The 21,686-nt window shown below is 31.6% G+C and overlaps 1 protein-coding gene across 1 annotated transcript; it reads left to right on the top strand.

Annotated features, from left to right (window-relative positions):
• Nucleotides 1-18,790: 18,790 nt before the first annotated feature.
• LOC134688092 (uncharacterized) lies at nucleotides 18,791-20,155 on the top strand. Its single transcript, XM_063548560.1, has one exon. The coding sequence runs from the start codon at nucleotides 18,791-18,793 to the stop codon at nucleotides 20,153-20,155; it is 1,365 nt and encodes a 454-aa protein (XP_063404630.1).
• Nucleotides 20,156-21,686: the final 1,531 nt, after the last annotated feature.

Raw genomic sequence — 21,686 nt, 5'->3', positions numbered from 1 at the left:
TTATACTACAACTGTTTTAATGAAGTAGGAAAAATACCTGCTATCAACAACAAACTCATAACTTGGTACAGGTACATAAAGAATGTGACAGAGTTAAACATATTTGTAAAACTCAATAAAGGTACAATGCTTTACATTTTATTTTGCAGTACACATGTTTTGTTGTCAAGTGTCCATTATCAGATGTAAACTTTTGTAATGTTACTTTCCTCTGAAATCACTGGACCAATTTCAACTAAAGCCTGTGCTGAATGATAGAACTTGGAGGTTTAATTCAGTTTTGGGCTTCCACCAAAAAAAATAGATAATAGCAGTTAGAGCTGTGAAATTTTCTGAAAAATTGGATTACCCATTTTGAAGTTATTGCCATTGAGATGTCAATTGTTTGTAAGTTTCACGGTTATCTTTAAAAACTTAAACAGGTAAAGAGAAATTTTAAAAAGTCAGTTTGAAAGGACTATAAGATATACAAAAGTGACTACATGGAAGAATCATTGATCCTATTCTTGCAAAACTCATTTTATTCATTTTTTATACTGGATGGAGATAAGTGTATTAAGCTAATGGGTTCAGCAAATTAAGATCTATGAATAATAAGTCAACATGGATGATAGGAGTTATTGCCATTGAAAGACTATTTTCTCACTTTATTTTTTCACTTCATTTTCTCACCTTGACGAAAGGCCTTGTGAGTTTTTGTCATCACGTTGGTCACTTTCGTCTGTTCAAATAACTTTACCAAATAATCTTTTCCTCTGAAACTACTGGGCCATTGGGGTATCTAGTTTATACAAGCTGTGTGATAACCGTACATACTAAACGAGATGGCCTACATGCCGTAAGATAGAATATAGTGGTAAAAGTTTTGTCTATTATTTTAGAAAACAGCTATGAAAAGAGAAATTTTGACAGGAGCAATCATGTTCACAATGTTGAGCTCTACCTATAGTCTATAAATGTCAAAATTGACTGACGACTACTAATAGAGTTATTGACCTTAATGATGAATTTTGCTTCTTTTATTGAAGAGTCAGGTGAGAGAAACAGGCGTGTTAATATGCATCTAGTTTGTAGTTACAGAAACTATAATGGATAGAGAGAAATAGTGATCAACAAAAGATTTCAGAAAAATGAGATCTACAAATAAGTCATCTAAACCGAAATTGTTAATTGACCGTTCATAGAAGTTATTGCTCATGAGAGATGTTTTTTCATAATTTTGTCTTCTTCAAGCTGATGAGTTATTATGTATTTGTGCTTCACCATTTGATTAGGGACCCTCAATTTTGAATTTTTCTTTGAGTTCCGTATTTTTGTTACTTTCCTGTTTTGTACAAAAGAGATTGCCAAATAAATCTACATGGCTGAAATTATCAGCGGGCTGCTTTTATGAGTTTTTGCCACCGATAGGGTGAATTTCTTTCTATTTGTGCATCCTTTGCATAAACTAAAATTGAATACAATTGCAATGAAAGTGGATATCATGATGTATTTTGAACCAGATGAGCAATCCTGGTTCTTATGAGTCTCTTGTTTCTTTAAGCCATGGCGTTTGTTGAAATTATGATTAATGATAACCTCTTTGGTATCTTTTCTCTAACACTTTCTTTTAAATGATTATTTTAATAGACTAGTTTCATTTACATATTGTTAAATACTTTCAAGTGTCCTTAACCCAACTTTGTATGATTCACATCTTGGCTCCTGTTAAACAGGTCAGGACCACTACCTTATATGGAAATGCATAAATTAGAATACTTATGTTCTCGCACATGTAATTGTTTATTTACATGTGACGTAATTTATTTTTACCTAGGTTTTTGACCAATCCACTAAATGAGTCACAATGCATGATGGACTACTACGTGTTTACAATCAACCAAGAACACGTGTTATTTACTGAAATACAACACATTTTTTCGTGCAATGTGGGATTCACAATTTCGCTTAGTTTTTCATTTTGTGTATCGTCATTTATAGTTAGTGATATAAAGTATTACTTCCATGCTCAGATTAACAAAGAGTTGTTTCTATGCGAAGAAAAAGGGGTTTGAATTACCCGATATATAGCCATTAACATGTTTGATGATGGCACAGAGATTTCATGTATTTGTCCACCAGACAGCAACGAAACAACAGCAAAAAAACACAATTACCCATGAGACAAATTTGCTAGTGTAAAGTAAACCGTCGAAAAACGCCGGTGCTGATATTCACGAGTACAGCAATGTACGTATCGATAATTAAAGGCAAATGTGGGATCCTTGAATTTTGTGTTCGTAAAAAAGGCGAAGAAATATTTACATACATGGCAGTGTAACTGTAAAAAAAATCTATAAGTATTTTTTTTTTGGGTCACATTTCAGTATATGGGACTTCCAAACTGTTCCCTTTGTTTTGAAGGTAGTGAAGTCAGCAACTGTAGTTTCAGTTTGTTCGTTTTTTAACGGGCTCGGACATTTGCCAAACTGAATAAAATCATTACAGCTGATTTCTTTTACCTGCAAAGTAAAACTTTGGTTGGCTTGCTTGCTTTGTTTGTATAGTTGTTTATATACAAGCTTTGAAAATAAGATTGACATCTTTAAACAATATATATAAAGGGATAGTTTAACTTGTATATTTTATATTTTGTACAATATGCAAATAAAGCAAGCAAGCTAACCAAAGTTTTGCTCTACATGCATTAGGAAATAAGCTGTAATGATTGTATCCATATGTATGTGCGACAAGGTGGAACATTTGATATGTTTTGTAAAAATTGCTGCGTTGGATCTATAATAAAAAAAGAAGATGTGTTATGATTGCCAAATGAGACAGCTGTCCACTAGAGACCAAAATGACACAGAAATTAACATTTATAGACCACCGTACGGCCTTCAACAATGAGCAAAGCCCATATAGCATAGTCTGCTATAAAAGGCCCCGATATGAAAATGTAAAACATTTCAAACGAGAAAACTAACGAACTTAATTAGTTATATAAAAAAAATGAACGAAAAACAAATATGTAACACATAAACAAACGACAACCACTGAAATACAGGCTCCTATACAATTTTTTTTTATGGGATAGATTTCTTCTCCTTTTATATATTTAATTGTGCCGTTTTTTGTTTGGATTGATTTACACAAGTAATTTTTGGGTCATTAAGAGCTTACTTTTCAGCATTAAACCTATGACTGCTTACTTAACTTAATTATGTCTTTGTTGGAAAGATGTCTCATTTGGCACTCATGCCTCATCATCTTATTTCTTTATACAAAGCACGTTTTAGAAGAAAAAAAAATAATAGGTAATATGGCACCCACTATGATCCAGAGACTTTTAATATTGAAGATATTTTACATATGTCAAAAGGACAGCAGCCGAACGATAAGAAACCTCTGAGGTATATTTTGTGATAAAATTAGCAACAAACGGATATTATCGATGGATGAAACTATAACAAATGTATTGAGCTATATACCGTACCCGCTCAGTGGCGGATCCAGGGGGGGCGGGTGTTTCGGGGGATGGACCCCTTTTTTTTGGACGATCAGTGCATTTGGATAGGGACATGTATTTTGAACCCCCTCCCCTTTTGTCCAGGGTTAGGACCCCCCTTTTTAAAATGGCTGGCCCATGATCCGCCCCTGCCGCTTTCATATAACTTATTTTTAGCATACTGAATATTATAATGTTCTTACTATAAGTTCAGGTCATGATAAAAAAAATACACATTCAGTACAGAAAGAAGTGTTTCAATGAAAGTGTTCGTGTTTTTCTAGGCAGAAACGATTTTTAAATGACATTATACAGGTTTAAAAGAGCTCTAATGATTTTCTTACTGGACAGTGGTCACTTCATTGGATATTTCACTGTGCCATGTCGTGAAAATAATGCAGGTTTAATTCATAACACTGCACAAAACCGGTTCAACTACTTTTGCAAGGCGAAAAAGAAAGTCGAATTGTGAAGCAAATAAACAATATTTTTTTAATCTGAGCATGCAAATTGAAGATTACGTTATATATTTTACATTAAATATATTTGCAGAATAAAAACTTTGGTAATGAGAGTCCCAGACAATATATTAGTTGACTGTTTTCCCACTAATTCCACATGTTTTACGTAGTATTTTACTCGTAGAAGCCCACAATGCATTGTAGTTCATTGAGTCGATTGGTCAGTTTTTCAAGGCCATATTGGCCTTGTGTTTTGGAAATTACTATGCAAATAAAGCATGTCCTGCAGATTGATTTAAGGTATCTAGATTTTTTTTCAATGCTTACTACGATTTTTTTACTGTTTCCGATTACTTTGCGATTTTTGTATGTCAAAAAAACGGCGTCATATGTTTTCGTATGAAATAAAAATTGGATCAGTACACGGACAGGAAATGACTACAAAATCCGGAAATTAATATTTTCTAAAGTCGTGGTTCTAATGATCGCTTGAATCATAAAAAAAGTAAATAAATACTTTTCAGTACTCAAAATTACTAGTAAATAGTTTTAGGTTGGTAAATTGTGTGCTGAAATTTTAAGATTTTGATTAATTTCAGATTGGCGCCTGGTTTGTACAAAATACATTATTTTTTCTAAAATAAAATGCAGTTTTCAAAATTTAGGATTAAATATAAAAAGTCAAGACTGTTTCATCTTCATGAATCAAGGATGTATACAAAAAAATTATAAATGAAATATTGAATAATTAGATTTTGAACAACCAATTTATATAAGAACCCTACTAATTTTAACTCGCTGGTTTGTAATTAAAACGGCCCAAAAAACACATGACAGTCATATGTCTTGAAGATCTGGTATCTGACTTGCAAAAAACATATCTGGACTTTATTTTAACCCTTCAGAATTTTTTTCTATAGCTATTCTAGTGATGCATATTTTTGACATTAAATAAAAATGGCTAAATAGGTCAGTTTTATTTAATTTGTTCTAACGTCTTTAAAAAGCGACGTTGAATATGTTTTAAATATGTCAAGTTGTAGTGGTGTTGTTGTTCTAAATATAGAAACCGAAAAACACGCCACAATGTACGCGTATGCAGCCGAAACCGACGAAATGTGGTTGATACGAAAACATATGACATACGAAAACATATGACACGACGATATGTTGATTAATTCATGTTTTATGAATACAATAAAACGTTTGTGTCACATCTATATAAGGGATACATGATATTTCTTCCTTTTTATCAAGGAAGTTTAGATTTAAAATATCGTCGTTTTTCATAGTAGTTCAATAGCAAATTCTCATGGTTGAAAGAATAGATTTTTTATCATAATAATGTATAGCCTGCTCATATACTATCAAAATTTTATGTATAAAAACACTATAAATAGGATTTATTTTTAAATATTACATGACTTATAGAACTTTAAACACACGTCTTGTCTAAAACCCTAACAAATATCCACACGTCCAGCAGTTTTTTTGTTCTGTTAAATTGTTCCTTTTAAAATTGTTACACGATGATGACTGATGTTCCCTCATGTTGACTATTTTATTGTGTCTGTTTAGTTAACACATCATTGTATATATAACGGAATTTTACGAGACTGTCATCAAAGTGAGAGGGTTAGCGCTATAGAACCAGGTTCTTGCCCATTCGTTTTTGATGCGTTTTGTATTTTATGGACATTATGTCAATATGGACTTTCCGAATTGATTTTCCTCTAAGTTCAGTATTTTTGTGATGTTTACTTTTTAATATCTATTTACTTATATGGCGGAAAAATTAGACGGCCAATGCCGTGTGCCAACAATTTCAAATTTCGAACCATGAACGATCAAATTAATATAAGTTTTACAATAGTAATTAGTATTTCTTTGATTTTATTATATAATGTTTTTATACACGATTAAGCAATGGCGGCAATGTTATTTAGTGACCAAAAGATAAGATCTTAATTATAATACATTTGTTTTGATCGTTATCCACTCGCTTAAATCTTAGATCTGGTATATTAGCAGAGTAAAGAACCCAAGTATTAGATACTGAAAAAAGGAAACCCCAAACAAACCAGAAGCTGTTGACTTTCTATATTAATGTGTTGAAATTGGACATTCTAAGATAGATAGTTGCTGAATCCAAGGCCTTTACACTCTTATTCTGTCCCTAATTCTGTTTCTTGGATACTTTAAAGGATTTTTTTCTTTGAACCTGAATCTGCAGTTATAATTTATGATGCAGCTGAATAGGGACTTTTTTATGCATACCATCAAGGTATTTTCCGGATAATACATATGTAAATCTGTCATTTGAGATGTTGGGTTTGTTGTTACTGTTACGGTAGAATATTACTTTATTCGTAGATAGCCAGCCGCTGTTTCTTTAAAGCATCCTCGTCGATTTAGATTCGTGGTACTATACTTTCTCTAAATAAATTCCGCATATTTTACAAGGAACTTCATAATTATCTTCTGAATTTCATTTAAAAAAGTGCAGGACAATATATTGAACACACACATATTTCTTATCGATTATATTTTAAAAGATGAAAGTCTATACAATTGACCTACATATAATGTAGATTTTTCCTATATCCTTAAAAGTGGTTAAGACTTCATTCACTTTTTCCGAGAGGATTTCCTGACGTAGGAGGCATTGTTGTTTTTGTTTCGAATTATCGTTTTGTTGTTTACAACAATTTTTGTGATTTTGTACAATTTACAATTTGTACATACTTTTTGAAAAGTTAGCATCTTTCTTGAAGACAAACTATTGGTCTCTTGTGCAAAATTTCTGTACAAATTTAAATTGAATGGAGTGAATTGTAACAAGCTAATGCTTTCACCAAACAAAGATCTTTGAATAATAAGTTAAACGATTATAGGAGTTATTGGCATTGAAAGACTAATTTTGCTCAGCGTTTTTTCTCTCGCTTGGACGAAAGGTCATGTGAGCCTTGTCATCACTTAGCGTCCTTCGTCCTCTGATTCAATAACTTTATAAAAAATATTCTTCTCTGAAACTACTGGGCAAAATTTAACCACAATTGGCCACAATCGTCATTAGGATACATAGTTTATCAAATGTGTCTTATGTTCTCCGCCAGTCAAGCAAGCTGGTCGCCATATTTTAAGATAAAACATAGGTGCCTAAATATATTGGTAAATTTAAAAATGCAAAAATAGAAACAATACAATAACAAAAATGAGTAGCAAAAGCAGATCTACAATCCCAAATCTACAAACTATTCAGCATAAACAAAATTGTTAGTTGACTCATCATTAGATTTATTGCCCTTTGATGACAGTTTTGCCCATAAATGCCTTTTATCTTCAAAATTGTTATAGATATAGATAGAACCTTTAAATATCACAAATGACCAACAAGACAAGAGCTACAAATGATCCCGCTAACATGTTTAACCCCGACACATTATTTATGTATGTGTCTGTCCCAAGTCAGGAGCCTGTAATTCAGTGGTTGTCGTTTGTTTATGTGTTACATATTTGTTTTCGTTCATTTTTTTTTCACACAAATAAGGCCGTTAGTTTTCTCGTTTGAATTGTTTTACATTGTCATATCGGGGCCTTTAATTGCTGACTATGCGGTATGGGCTTTGCTCATTGTTGAAGGCCGTACAGTGAGCTATAGGTGTTAATGTATGTGTCATTTTGGTCTCTTGTGGTGGACAGTTGTCTCATTGGCAATCATACCACATCTTCTTTTTTATATTTAAGTTTAAAATCTTCAGTCGACTCATTTTGGAGTTATTGCCCTTTAATGATTTTTATTCGATTTTTGCATATCACCACGATAACCTTGACAACTACTATCATAGTATCATAGAAAAATAAAAATAGAAAAATAGAAGAAAAAAAATAAGTAGGATATACAAATATGTCACCATTACTAAAATTATTAGTTAACTCTTTAATGTCAATTGTTGTAGAGGCTTGTTAATACATCTTGTTTGTTGTTCTAGGAACTATTTAATGGATAGAGGGAAATTGTGAACAACAAATGTTTTCAGCAAAAAGAGATTTACAAATACATCATCTTAACCGATTGACTGCTTACAATCTAGATTGGACTGCTTATAGAAGTTATTGCTCATTAAAGATGTATTTTTTTTCATTTATTCTTTTTTAAAAATGTTTGCAGAAATCATTATGGATAGAGAGAAATTGTGTAGTGCTTAGATGATTTACAAAACATGTTTCCAAATGAGTCTCCATAGCTGATATTGTCAACTGACTCCTTTTATGGATTATTGTTGAAAGATGGGTTTTTTTTCTATTTGTGCAGTTTTTGCACAAACTGATATAGAACGTGAGAAACAGCTGAAAATGATGCCTCTATCCATTTGTTTTACATTTCTGTCAAAAACTATTATATATAGTAAGAGGGAAACTTTAAATGACAAAAAGTATCATCAAAATAAGATTTGGAAGTAAGTCAACATGGTGAAATTGTCAAATTAGTTATGTGATTTATTGCCTTTAAACTGATTGCAATACAAGTGGGATATCAAAATGTCTTATATTTTACAAGAGACATATACATAAATGTGTAAATTTGCTCTGAATTTACCAGGCAAGCAATCCTAGCTCTATTGTTGAGACGGTGTGGCCTGTTGTCTTAGACTTTGGATAGTCTTTTGGTATCTTCGCCCTTTTTCTATTTTTCTTTCACATATTTAGAGTGATTAGTTTCATGTTATTATTTATCAATAAATTCTTGCTTGCTAGTTTCTGTAATCCTATTTTGTATGATTCACCTCATTGTCCCTGTTAAAACATGTTTGTGTGATGATAAATTCATGTTTTATGAATAATAATAAAACATTTGTGTTAAATCTATATAAAGGATACATGATATCTTATCTTTTATATCAAGGAAGCTTTATTTTAAAATATCGTACTTTTTCATTTTCGTTTAATAGAAATTTCTCTGGTTGAAAGAATATTATATCATTATACGTTTGAGCACTGCATGTACTTTTACTGTACAAAAACATGTTGTCGAATAGGATCTTATATTTTTATGTTACAAATTACTTAAAACAGCTGATTTGTATCAGTTTATAACAAATGTTCCCACATCGAGGAGCTTTTGTCTATTTACTTACATGCACTTAGACGGTCAATGTCGAGGGTCATTCCTTTCAAATTTGGATTCATGAGCGATCGAATTAATATTATTTTTACTATAATATTATTTATAGAAACGTCGCACGCTACTGGTGTTACTTTGGTGAAATCACGGACAAGACACATTCATCTTGTTAATTTTTTAACAAAAACAATGATATTATAAAGTGTTGTATATCCTTTTAAAGCTTTTAAACTCTTCTTTCAGATTATTGCAATTTTTTATATGTAACAGACCATTTTCATTAATTAAAACTAAAAAAAACCTGTATTTTGCAATATGATTTCCTTGTCCCGCGTTACACTTTTAGTTTTGTGAAATTCTGAGAAATAGAGTTCAGTATTTTTGATATCTTACTTTTTTTGATATATAATACTGGCAAAGTAGATAAGTCTAGAACATAAGTATTTTATGTAACTGCCAAAAAAACCGCCTAGAGCTGTTTCAATACTAATGTGCTGACTTTAGCATTTCAAATTTCCAGCTGCATATGTACTCTCATTCTGTCCCTTATTGTATTTCTTGAATACTTTATTCCATTGAAAAGTGGTTTCGTTTTGTTTGAACCCGAATATGCAGTTGAAATTTCTGGTTCAGGTCAGTTTGGACTTTTTTTATGGCATATCATCAGGGGATTTGTTTTAAAAACATGGTCATTACGATGTTGGTTTTGTTGTAAATGTTGCGGTTTAATGTTCTTTGTTTTCGTAACACAGCAACCCGTTTTTCTTCATGAAGCTTCAAACCAGTTTCTGATTCATGATTCTATACTCACCAAACTTGCTGTATGTTTATCTTTTATTCACTTCCCCCCTTATTGATAAACTCCAGCATAACTTTCAAGGAAACTTCAGAATTATCGTCTGAGTTTCATTTGGAAGTGCAGGACACTATATTTCTTATCTATTATATTTTAATCGACGAAAGTGTGTACAAATGACCTACATATGACGTAGCTGTTTCAGTATCCTCATTGCTGTAACAGTAATGACTTCATACCATTTTCCCGCGAGGATATACTTATGTAGGAGCATTATTTCCTCTAATTTGCATTATTTTCTTCCACAGTTTATAATTTGTAAATATTTTTTATATTTATATCTTTATATTCCTAAGTTAACATATATAGAACTGAGACGTAAAACAAAATTGATTAGAATAGATAACTAACATCATCTTAAATAGAGTACAATAATATAGCAATACTATACTATTTTTATCAAGTCAGATAAAAATGTGACACATTTGCTAAGTATATTTCTATTCTAACAAGCCTAAGTATTAACATAAAATATGCATTGCAGTTCAATTGTTTAAAATAGGGAAGAGTTTGCTACATATACAATGTTTCATTACCAAATTACTACGAAATCAAAGTCTTGTTTACCAACAAAGAATGTACAAACACAATTTACGCTCGACACACAAAACCACTGGAGTGTTCAGTGAATACACACCGGTTTACTTTTTCCGGATAATACTTCCTTAATCCAATGCAGTAATAACAATACATGATTGATAATGATGATAACTACTTCTTTCTTCATATTGATATTAATGATCTTATATTCAATTCTCACAGGTAAGATAATGTTTTTATTTTCATTCCAAATGAAATAATTTGTACTATTTTTCATGGTATTCTTTTGTATGTAGCGAGTGCATTGACTTTTATAGTATATTTAAATTTACTTTACCGGGTAACATGATATTTTTATTGAGAAATGTTTACTTGCACATACATTTAAGTTGAACGTGCTGTAATTATCTTTAAATGTATGTACCGAATTTAGGACGTAAAACAGCACACATGTTATGAATGTCCCAAGTGTCACATGATATCGTTATTAAAATGATTGTTACTAAATATTTGATTTGATATTTAAGTCAATTTGAATAACCTTATTTATGGTAGAGTTCCTTTCAGACGTGTATTCTAAATTTAAACTATTTTACGAAAGAAACATTTTTTTTACCCTAAAAGACATTCCATAATTCGACTCTCGTTTTGTAGTTAAGCTGAACTTTTGGGTGTGAACTCTGTGTCAAAATGAGGAAACATTACACATATGTTAACAAATGGCTAAACAGAGTATTTTTCCTAAAAAAATCGTTTATTCATATAATGGAATCCTAACATCTTTACAAGCTACAGCGTTCTCATCCCTTAAAGGCGTTTGACACCCAAAACTTTATGTATGTCTATTCTTGTTCCGTCAACAGATATTGTTTCTTAATCATTAAAAAAATGTCTAATATTCATTCACCTTTAATCACTCAGAAATCAATTGCTGACAATACAATAGTTAAATGTGTCAATTGAAAAATCCTCAAATAGCAAATCGATACTGAAATAGTTTATTATTTGGATTTTTATTGAAAGTATGTCAATATCATTAACAATATTTTCTTACCGCAATCATTACATTCTCCGATACATTATACAAAAACGAAAGTGTTAAAACTTCGTTTCTTCTTCATAGAAAATTCTCTTCCATTTATATAAACTCAAGTTACAAAATAGGTGTCGGATACCAAAGAGACACAAAAGATGTCAACCCATTCAACCTCACAAGTAATAAAATTCTGACAACTCCATAGCACAAAAAAAAAAGGCAGAAAAAGGAAAAGGACCAAAAGTCAAACAAATAAAGGCAACAGAAGTATACCTCTGTTCGAAATTCATAAATCGATAGAGAAAAAACGAATCCGGGTTACAAACTAAAATTGAGGGAAACATATCAAATATAAGAGAACAACAACACAACAGAAACACAACACCAAAATGCAACACACACAGAAACGAACTATAATGTATCAATGGCCATTTTCCTCACTTGGTACAGAGCATTTTATGAAAAAGTGTTGTTTGAACCTGGTTTTGTGGCATGCAAAACCTCCCGCTTTAATGTCAATGCCAACTATAATGTTAAAATGACAACATTACAGGACAGGGCTACAATGAATAAATGGGAGAAAATATAATACAGAGAAACAAACGAATAAAAGCCATCAAAAGGTAACAGGTTAAACAAAATGTTTGCAACAGTGCACAAAACACAACATTGAACATAAAGACTGAACAAAACTAACCCCACAAACAAACCGGGTGTGATATCAGGTGCTCCGAAAGGGTAAGCATATTTTGCTCTACATGTGGACATTAAAAGATCACAAGCCGAAGAAAAACTCACCCCTGGTTTTATTGGTAATTGATAATACAAGGAAGACCCTTAGTGCCAATATTGTAACTTAAGGTGCTTTGTAAACAACTCTCAGTGAAATAAAGTCTCTGAAAAAGGAGACATTTCCCCCAGTTAATATATGAAAAAAAGTAGCCGTTTCCTATTAATAAACCTAGCTAAAATGCACTGCTGTTTCAACAACAAAATAAGATGGTTCGCTACAAAAATGTTTATTAACACCCGACTATGGCAAACATTAATTATAATCGTTTGATGAATTTCGATATTATTGTATTAATTTTGAATTTTCAAATATTTTGGCTTGAACTTAAGCCATTAATAGCTGAACTGAGAATCAGTAGAATTTGCAACGTTAATTTTAAAACTTAACTACTGCTTGGTTGACCCCTCTGTGGATGGACTATACGTCCACGAGGATATCAACAACACAAAGGATAGTGCTTCGGTTCATTTTAACTTTTGCTGGTGTGTTTTGTATATACGACTTTTTGTGTTTGTTTGGTTCTCTTAACGTGACTCTGTACTTTAAAACATCCAGTCATTATGTTATTGTTCTATTATATGTCATTATGTTATTGTTCTTTTATATACATCTGAAAACATTTTGAACGACAACCGACAAAATTATTTTACTCGCGTAGTGGTTTAACCATATGTGGATTCATAAATTATTTTAGAACTTTTGGATAATTTTAAATCTCGGTCTGTTTCTGAAATTAATTCTAAATAACTATTTTATGTGTTTAGCCATGTTTACCACCACTCCACTGTCCCAATGTAAAATTATAATATTTTCGAAAATGCATTGAACGACAAAATGTCTTCTCATGTGACATTTACATATTCTGACGTCAAACACGCGAAGCAACGAATGTTTTTTTTTTATTTTGAGAGATGCTTTTTGATTAGGGACTTTCCGATTTTCCTCGGAGTTGAGTATTTTTGTTATTTTAATTTTTAATATTAACTTAGGAAATGTGCATCTGGTGTACCGTTACAATGCAATCCTTTCCAGAACAGCCGTGTTTTTTGCCGGTTTTTGGTGCGGAATATGATGCTTAGTCTTTAGTTTCTCATGAAGAGTTGATAATTGATCTCCGTCATCCCGGCGTTTTATTTTTTGTTTGTATGACTGTGAAACGAGCAAAGTTATCTATGTTTCAAATCTCTCATCCATCCCTATAAAATATCATAGACATGACAAGAAAGTGTAAACTGTATCGAATGACTTTATGAAAAGAAAAAAAATATGGTCTTGCATTCAGTCGATACTATTTACTTATAGTTGTTTTGCTTTACATACTTTTCTCTAACTGTCTATGCCGTTATTACACGAAATCTGTTGGATGTCAACTGCTTTAATAAACCTCTGGATAAAGACAGCGTTTATTTATAAGAGTTTTTATGGTTTACTACAAGTTGTGACCTGGATGGAGAGTTTTCTCATTGGCACTCATACCACATCTTCTTGTATTTATTTAAACACACTAAAGGGACATCTTAACTTATGGCAATCCATCTCATCTTCTTTTTTATATCAAAAGTCGAAGACAGAATGAGCAACACTAACAAATCCCAAAACCGTAGCTTATTTCAGGTATGCATCGGAAGGTCACAAGTTAAGGGCATACGATACAGTTACAGGGAAGGTAATGACGTTGCTAACGTAATTTGTTATTTTCGCGACGTCAAACGGTGACATATCGGGAAAAGATGCATTTTTCGACTGGTTTTTATCATTCAAACTGATTTAATTTGAAAACGAGTTCATGGACCCCTTTTTTTCAAAACGGCATTTTGTTTCATTTTGCCGGGAGATTATGTGACCCAAATTTTATAAAACTGTAAATAGAGGATTTTTTTTAATTTTGATAAACATGCAGTAAAAAATGACGCTTTTTCCACAATTCATGAACATTTGATAAATAGGAGTTATTTCTGAATAAAAAATTGCATATTTTTTTAAGATATTTATAAAATACAGAAATTATCGATTATTTAACAAAAAACAATTTGTGTTCATCTTTTATAACAAAAAAGTTATGTCTTTCTTTCGAAAAAGAAATTACGGCCACAAATCTGAATTTCGAGCAAATATACAAAATTTCGACCTCATTTTACTCAAAAAGTAGCACATGAAGGTATATTTTTTATTACATATTTGATTTAATCAGGTAAAAAATAGCCTACATGCAAATTTTCATGAACTTGTAAATACAGGATCAAAACTGTATCGTGTGCCCTTAAGCAGACCCTGTCTCACATGTAACATCTGCATGTTCCTTATTTTTTAACTTAAATTTGCTTTGATGTTCTTATTGTCAACCTTACGGTGAACTTAGTTGTTTATACTCACGTCTTTTGGACTCTATTAATTATTTCGGTGGCTGTAATGCACATCTGCTAATGTTACATTAGGTAAGGTTTTAATCTGACAGCATTAAATTCGAGTATTTATGACGCAAAACAGATAAATCAAAAAGGAAAATATATTTTTTTTTACAAAATCTATGAATGCGGTAGCTTTGACACATATATGGGCTTGCAGTTTAATTATGTATATATGAGACTGTCATATTTTGTAGTTATGCATGCAGCTGAAATCCCAGAACCATGTCCAAAGAATCTGAACCAAATAGGTAATAATATACAGTTTAGTGTTAACATATTGCCGAATTTTTATTACTCAAACAAATGACTAAACTGATATATAGGTTACCAAATAGAATAAGAAAATTTAAACCAACTTGAGGAAGAAAGAATTAGCCATACGTCTCAAGCCGTATAAAGTTAGTATAGGTAGTCATGCAACTGGATAATGATAATACAGCTATGTAAATAGGGCGAGAAAAAAACACAATCATCGCCAAGAGATCAATAACATATTGTGTTCAACGATGCATATCTTCCAAGATCATAAGTCAAATATTGGAAAGGAGGGGACTTACATTCTTCTAACAAAAATAAAATACATCGATAACAATGTTTCTCCACACCCTGGTATAAATGACATATGTTTGAAACCCATTTTGTTTTAAGTTTTGGTTTTTGACGTTCGTATTTAACTTTGCATTCCAATTGTTTTGACTAAAGTGCCACCGATGAGTCTTATGTAGACGAAACAAATAACAGGTATCTCCTACCAATAAAGTAACAAAAAAAAAAACCTAACTCGAAGGTAAATCATATATGAGGAACTCCATTAAAACTGACAAAATGACACGTTAAGACATCATCAACTAACGGAAAGAAAGGGAAACCACGTGTCAAATATCTGACTTGGAACGGGAATTTCTGGAAAAAAGTTAGATTGAACTTATTGTTAACTAAACCTCCCATTTGTACGGGGATTGTTTATAAATAGTTTCTATATTTAAAAAATTAGGTAAGCAACCCAAACATGTATAATAGGTTGTGACCGATAAATTTCAATTCAAGTAAAATAAAAATAAAAGGATAAAACTATGAGCTTGGAATATTTAATATGTTTTGTTATCTCGTTTTGTGTGTATTTAATCTATCATCAGAAAAATGGGAAATGAATGATATTTTAAAAAAATGCACCATAAAATCAATCAGCCTTAAAGGAAACAAACAGTCTATTTTCTAATATTATCCTGCGTGACTTAAAAACTGGATAATTGTTTTTTTTTCTAGTTATGAAAACCAATTAAGATAAAGATAATTTGAAAAGAGCAAAAATACTCAAATATTGATAATTATCATAATGGAGAAATTGCCTCTTAATGACAATTTGTTCGGTTTTGTCTCATTTCACCTAATTTATCGTGAAGACAAAGCAGAAAGAGAGAAACGTTAAATGGCTATAAATGATATGAAAGACAAGATTACAATGAAGCCAAAAGATTGTATCACCTGACCATGTACATGAGTTATTGTCTTTCAAGGACAATGTTTTTTTGTTTTTTTTTTGCATTCTTGTGTCTATTATCTGGAAACTATAATATACAGATAGAAACTTCACAAAGCAAACATGATCAATATTTAGATTAGCAAAGATAAAATGTTCAGTCGGCTGCTTATATGAATAATATTACTATTGGATGATGATTTTTACCATTTGTATTCTTATTTATGTTTAGCATAGGAGACGACGAAAGATATATGCAAAGTTTTGGATTTTTAAATGGCAAAATATTGATTTGTTGTTAAATCGAACTGGAAGATTGCAAGTTTATTTTATCGTTGAAATATTCATCAACGCTAGATCAAAAATCACTTTCACCTTAAATTTTAGTTCTCCTGAGTCAACTTATCCTTTTAAGTGGCCGTACAAGTGGGAATTTTCGCGTCATATAATGTGAAAAAGAAGATATGGTATTTATTCTTGATTTCACAATATCTTTTACATCTAGTTTTTCCTGTGCAAATACGAATTTAAGAATTACAAATATATGCAATGCTATAGGAAACTTAAACTAAAATTTTAAATATGCATGTATAAAAATGTTAAGCAGATTTTTTTTTCTGTTGAAGTCCTTAGCAGTTCTTAAATATCGTTTGTATATATTAGAAAATTATAGATGTGTTTATACATGACATTTGTACTTTCTGTTAGTAGCAGATATGTGTACGGCAGATTCTGTAGAAGAAGACGGCGTTTATGGAAGTAAAACTGTAGACAGTGTATTAATACGTATAACAAAACACCAAAACAACTGTATATGTTATGTTAGTCTACAAAACACTCTGACTAACTATACTATATATATGTCTAAATACGAAGAGAAAAGTATTGCGGCACCAGAAAAACAGAACTGTGGCCTTGCAGTCGATGTTGACTATATAGACACATCGGATATAACGCGATCTCTTCAGCCGATTGAATGTACCAGTGGGACTGGTGTGAGGTCTATCGCTTTGGGTGGCAATAAGCTTAAACTTGAATCAAAAATAATATCAGGTGACTTTACTAGAGGATACTGTATGCAGATATATAAAAGTAAGCAATAGTCAAATATAATATTTTGAAATTCATGTAGAAAAGAAAAGAAATTTGCAGACATCTTTATTATGTATTCGGTTTGATAATTTTTTCTACTTGTGCAAAAATAACTACATCTAATAAATTGTTGTTATTCAGAATTTGATCAGCGAACACCCGCTGTAGGTAATTAGAATGTTCAAATACATCATTTAGTGATAATACTTTATTAACTATTTCCACCAACTACTTTGAATATATCATTTTCATTCAAAGATGACAAATAAAAAAGATAATTTGGTTAGGTAAAAATAACTTGAAGGTAAAAATGTTTTCCATCCAAAACTTTGCAACTATCAAAGCGGAAACTTACCAATCAAAGCGTCTTTGTCAGTATTGTGCAATGAAATAAATAATTCATTAGCTAAAATAGCAAACCTATATGTTCGTTTGTTTATATATCTTTATTCTATAAACCAAAACCCATGGTACATAGATATTATAAATATCAATAATATAATATATATTGCGGATTAACATGATTAATACAAATGTATGATGTCGCATTCGTCGTTTTGTTCATGTTAGTATAAATCCGGTGGTTAATTTTATTCGGTAGGCCAAATTCGAGGTAAAGAGGACGTGATTATTGTTAGACGTAGTATAGTTGCGAAAATATATGCAAGACTTTTCATAACATAGACATGGTCATTTACACTTTTTGTGTTTTTTTATTATTATGAACCTAGTCCAATGCATTACCAGTAAAATGACACTACACCAAAGATAGCAATAGATAGGTTTCGATATAACGTAATTTGAGTGTGAGTTATTTCCCTTGTCTGTCCGTTTGAAATATTGATTTTCTTAATTAACTTAACATGTGGTACAGAATCGTATTGACGAATATAGCAATGATTCTATAGAATTGTTCGGAAAACAACCTTTTTATAAGTCTAGTGGTCAGTATGCCAAGCATTTTGCTGATTTACAAAGAAATGTGTGTACTTAAACATGGCGACAACATAGACATGTCAATCAAAAAGCTTTTCGATTATGATAATGCTTATAAAATCAAATCATTTGAACTAAGGTTTATCAATTTTTATCAAAATAAACTGATGTGTGGTTATGAGTTTTGATAATGACATTTTTCATAGTTAACTTAAAATGACATTGTTTTAAGCAATTGAAACCATAAATTCAAAATAAGCATGGATTACATAAAAAAAAAATGCCTCTACGAAGTCAGGAATATAACAGTTGTTATCCATTCGTTAGCTGAGTTTGAGTTTTTGATTTTGCAATTTGATAAGGGACTTTACGTTTTGAATTTTCCACGGATTTCTGTATATTTGTTATTTCACTTTTGAGGACTTAGCCAGAGCATGGCCTTTCGAGGAGAAGTTGAATTGTACCCTTTGTTTGAATGTGCTATAGCTATCAGGTCACCGATAAAACGTTAATATCCAAAGTGTCAAAACAAAACTTGATATTTTGGAAGCAGAGCTTGGGGATAGAGATATAATTATGTTAACAGAATCTTGGTTAAAGCCGAACATATCCGACAATTCAGTTGTATTATCAAACTTTAAGGCTCCTTATCGTAACGACAGAGAAGGTGATAAGCTTGGAGGGGGAGTCATGATGTATGTAAAACAAAACATCCCAAGTAAGCGACGAAATGATCTAGAAATCAATACTCTCGAATGTTTATGGGTCGAAGTAGTGGTTAAGGATTGTAAAGTACTGTTTGGCCTATTTTACAGACCTCCAGATTCACCATTTCATATTTGGAATCATATAAACCAGTCAATTGAAAACGCAGTAAACAGCGGTATAAAAAGTATTGTGGTCATGGGCGACTTTAACGAAAATTTATTACTGGCAAACCGTAATAATTTAAAAAACATATTATTAGATAATGGTATGCACCAAGCAATTACTGAGCCAACATTTTATTGTGAAAATTCCTCATCACTCCTCGATCCCCTTACAGTTAATGATATCAATATTCTTGCATATCACGAAGTGAGTGAAAATATTTTAGAAGCAAATACTAGGTTCCATTGTCCAGTAAGTGGAATACTAAATTTGCACAAACCGAAATATACCCAATTTAAACGTAAAGTGTGGGATTTTGAAAAAGGGGACTACAATCTCTACTGTGAGGAGTTAAGACAAGTTGACTGGGATAGTTTACTAGATACAAATTTAGATAATGCAGTCTCCATTGTTACACAAAAAATTCTAGACGCTGCTAACAAGCATATACCAAGTAAACTAATTGTTGTTCGCACGAAAGATCCACCCTGGATGACGTCAATTATAAGGAGACAAATTCGTAGACGGAAACGTTCGCACAAAAAAGCCAAAAAATACAATACTCCCGAGTCTTGGGCAAACTTTAAAAAAATTAGGAATGAATGTGTTAACATGATTAAACTAGCAAAAACCCATTATTTTGAAAAACAATGTGAATCATTACATTCACAAGTAGATTTCATCAAGAATTGGTGGAAGAAATTGCGTAACCTGGCTGGATTTCCTTCTAAATCCTCAGACTACCCCCCTATTTTATTAAATGATACCTACTTAGACGATAATAAGGATAAAGCAAATGCCTTTAATCGTTATTTTTGTGATCAATCGAGTGTTGATGACTCGTCTGCAAATATCCCAGATCTAAATTTAGACGAAATTTTACATACTTTAGATAATATAATTATAACGCAAGAGCAAGTTTATGACCAACTGCTCTTGTTAGATGTGTCTAAGGCAACCGGCCCCGATAGCATTAGTCCAAGATTTCTCAAATATGCGGCTTTAGAATTAAGCTATCCCCTAGCTCTGTTGTTCAATAAATCTCTTCAGTTATGCATTTATCCTTATTAATGGAAAATAGCAAATGTAATACCAGTTTTCAAGAGTGGTTCTCAAGAAATTTTATCAAACTATAGACCAATCTCTCTATTATCTATTATTGGGTAAAACGATGGAAAAATGTGTTTTTAAATATTTATTTAATTTTCTTTCTCGCTATAAAATAATTACAAACTTGCAGTCAGGTTTTATGCCTGGAGATAGTACTGTTAATCAACTTATTTATATTACCAACGATATTGCTAAAGCCCTTGATTTTGACAAAGAAATAAGAGTTGTGTTTTGTGATATCAGTAAAGCATTTGACCGGGTCTGGCATGAAGGCCTCCTTCACAAACTAGAAAAATATGGAATAAGGGGGGACTTATTAAAATGGTTTAAAAGTTACTTATCCGAGAGAAGACAAAGAGTTGTCATAGGAGGACAGACATCTGATGTGTATAGCATTAAAGCAGGTGTCCCCCAGAGCTCAATTTTAGGCCCTGTATTATTTTTATTATTCATAAACGATATTGTCTGTGACATATCATGCAATATCCGACTTTTTGCTGAAGATACATCATTATATATAGTTGTTGAGAACGAGTATGCTACAGCTGAATTAATGAACTCTGATATAGAAAAAAATCACGTATGGTCTCAACAATGGCTCGTTAATTTTAATCCAAAAAAAACTGAAACCATGACTATATCTAGAAAAAGAGCAAAACCCCATAATCCACCAATATACATGAATAATACACTGATACAATAGGTTGAAGAACATAAACATTTAGGGTTAATTTTTCAAGAAAACGGTTGTTGGGAAAGTCATGTAAACTATATTATTGATAAAGCTACGCCTCGCTTAAATCTTATGAGGAGTTTAAAGTTTAAGCTATCGCGTAATAATCTACAAGTTATATATATCAGCTTCATCAGGCCCATTCTCGAATATGCAGACACTGTGTGGGATAACATACCAATTTACTTAAAGGTCAAGCTAGAGAGCATTCAAATAGAAGCGGCTCGTATAGTCACATGTGCCACTAAGCTTTGCTCTAAATCTAATCTTTATAATGATACTGGTTGGGTTTCTCTGAGTGAAAGAAGATCCAGACATAAAATTATTAAATTTCACGAAATGTTTCACGATCAAGCTCCTAATTATCTTTGTGGTATCGTACCTCAACAACTATATCAGGTCTATAACTATAATACTAGAAGTGCATTTAATGTTCAAAATATGAACTGTAGAACTACTCTTTATCAAAATTCTTTCCTACCATCTGTAATTCGTGATTGGAACAGGCTTCCACAAGATGTTAGATGTAATCCTTCAAAATTTACACTTAAAAATTATATAAATCGAGATACTAAGAAAGTCCCCACATATTATAATGCTGGTTGTAGAAAAGGCCAAATACTTCACGCCAGACTCCGGTTGAACTGCAGTGGCTTAAATGAACACCTTTTCCAGAAAAATATTGTTATTTTAAGTCTCTGTATATGTGGGCAAGTTGAGAGCAGCAAACACTATTTGCTAGAATGTCATAATTATCGA

Source organism: Mytilus trossulus, chromosome 10 (assembly GCF_036588685.1).
Source record: "Mytilus trossulus isolate FHL-02 chromosome 10, PNRI_Mtr1.1.1.hap1, whole genome shotgun sequence".
Taxonomy (NCBI): domain Eukaryota; kingdom Metazoa; phylum Mollusca; class Bivalvia; order Mytilida; family Mytilidae; genus Mytilus; species Mytilus trossulus.
Note: the sequence above shows the minus strand (reverse complement) of the source record. Positions and strands in the feature narration are given on the sequence as shown.

Coding starts and splice junctions, on each gene's coding strand:
- LOC134688092 (XM_063548560.1), top strand. CDS start 18,791: ATGTTAACAGAATCTTGGTTAAAGCCGAACATATCCGACAATTCAGTT.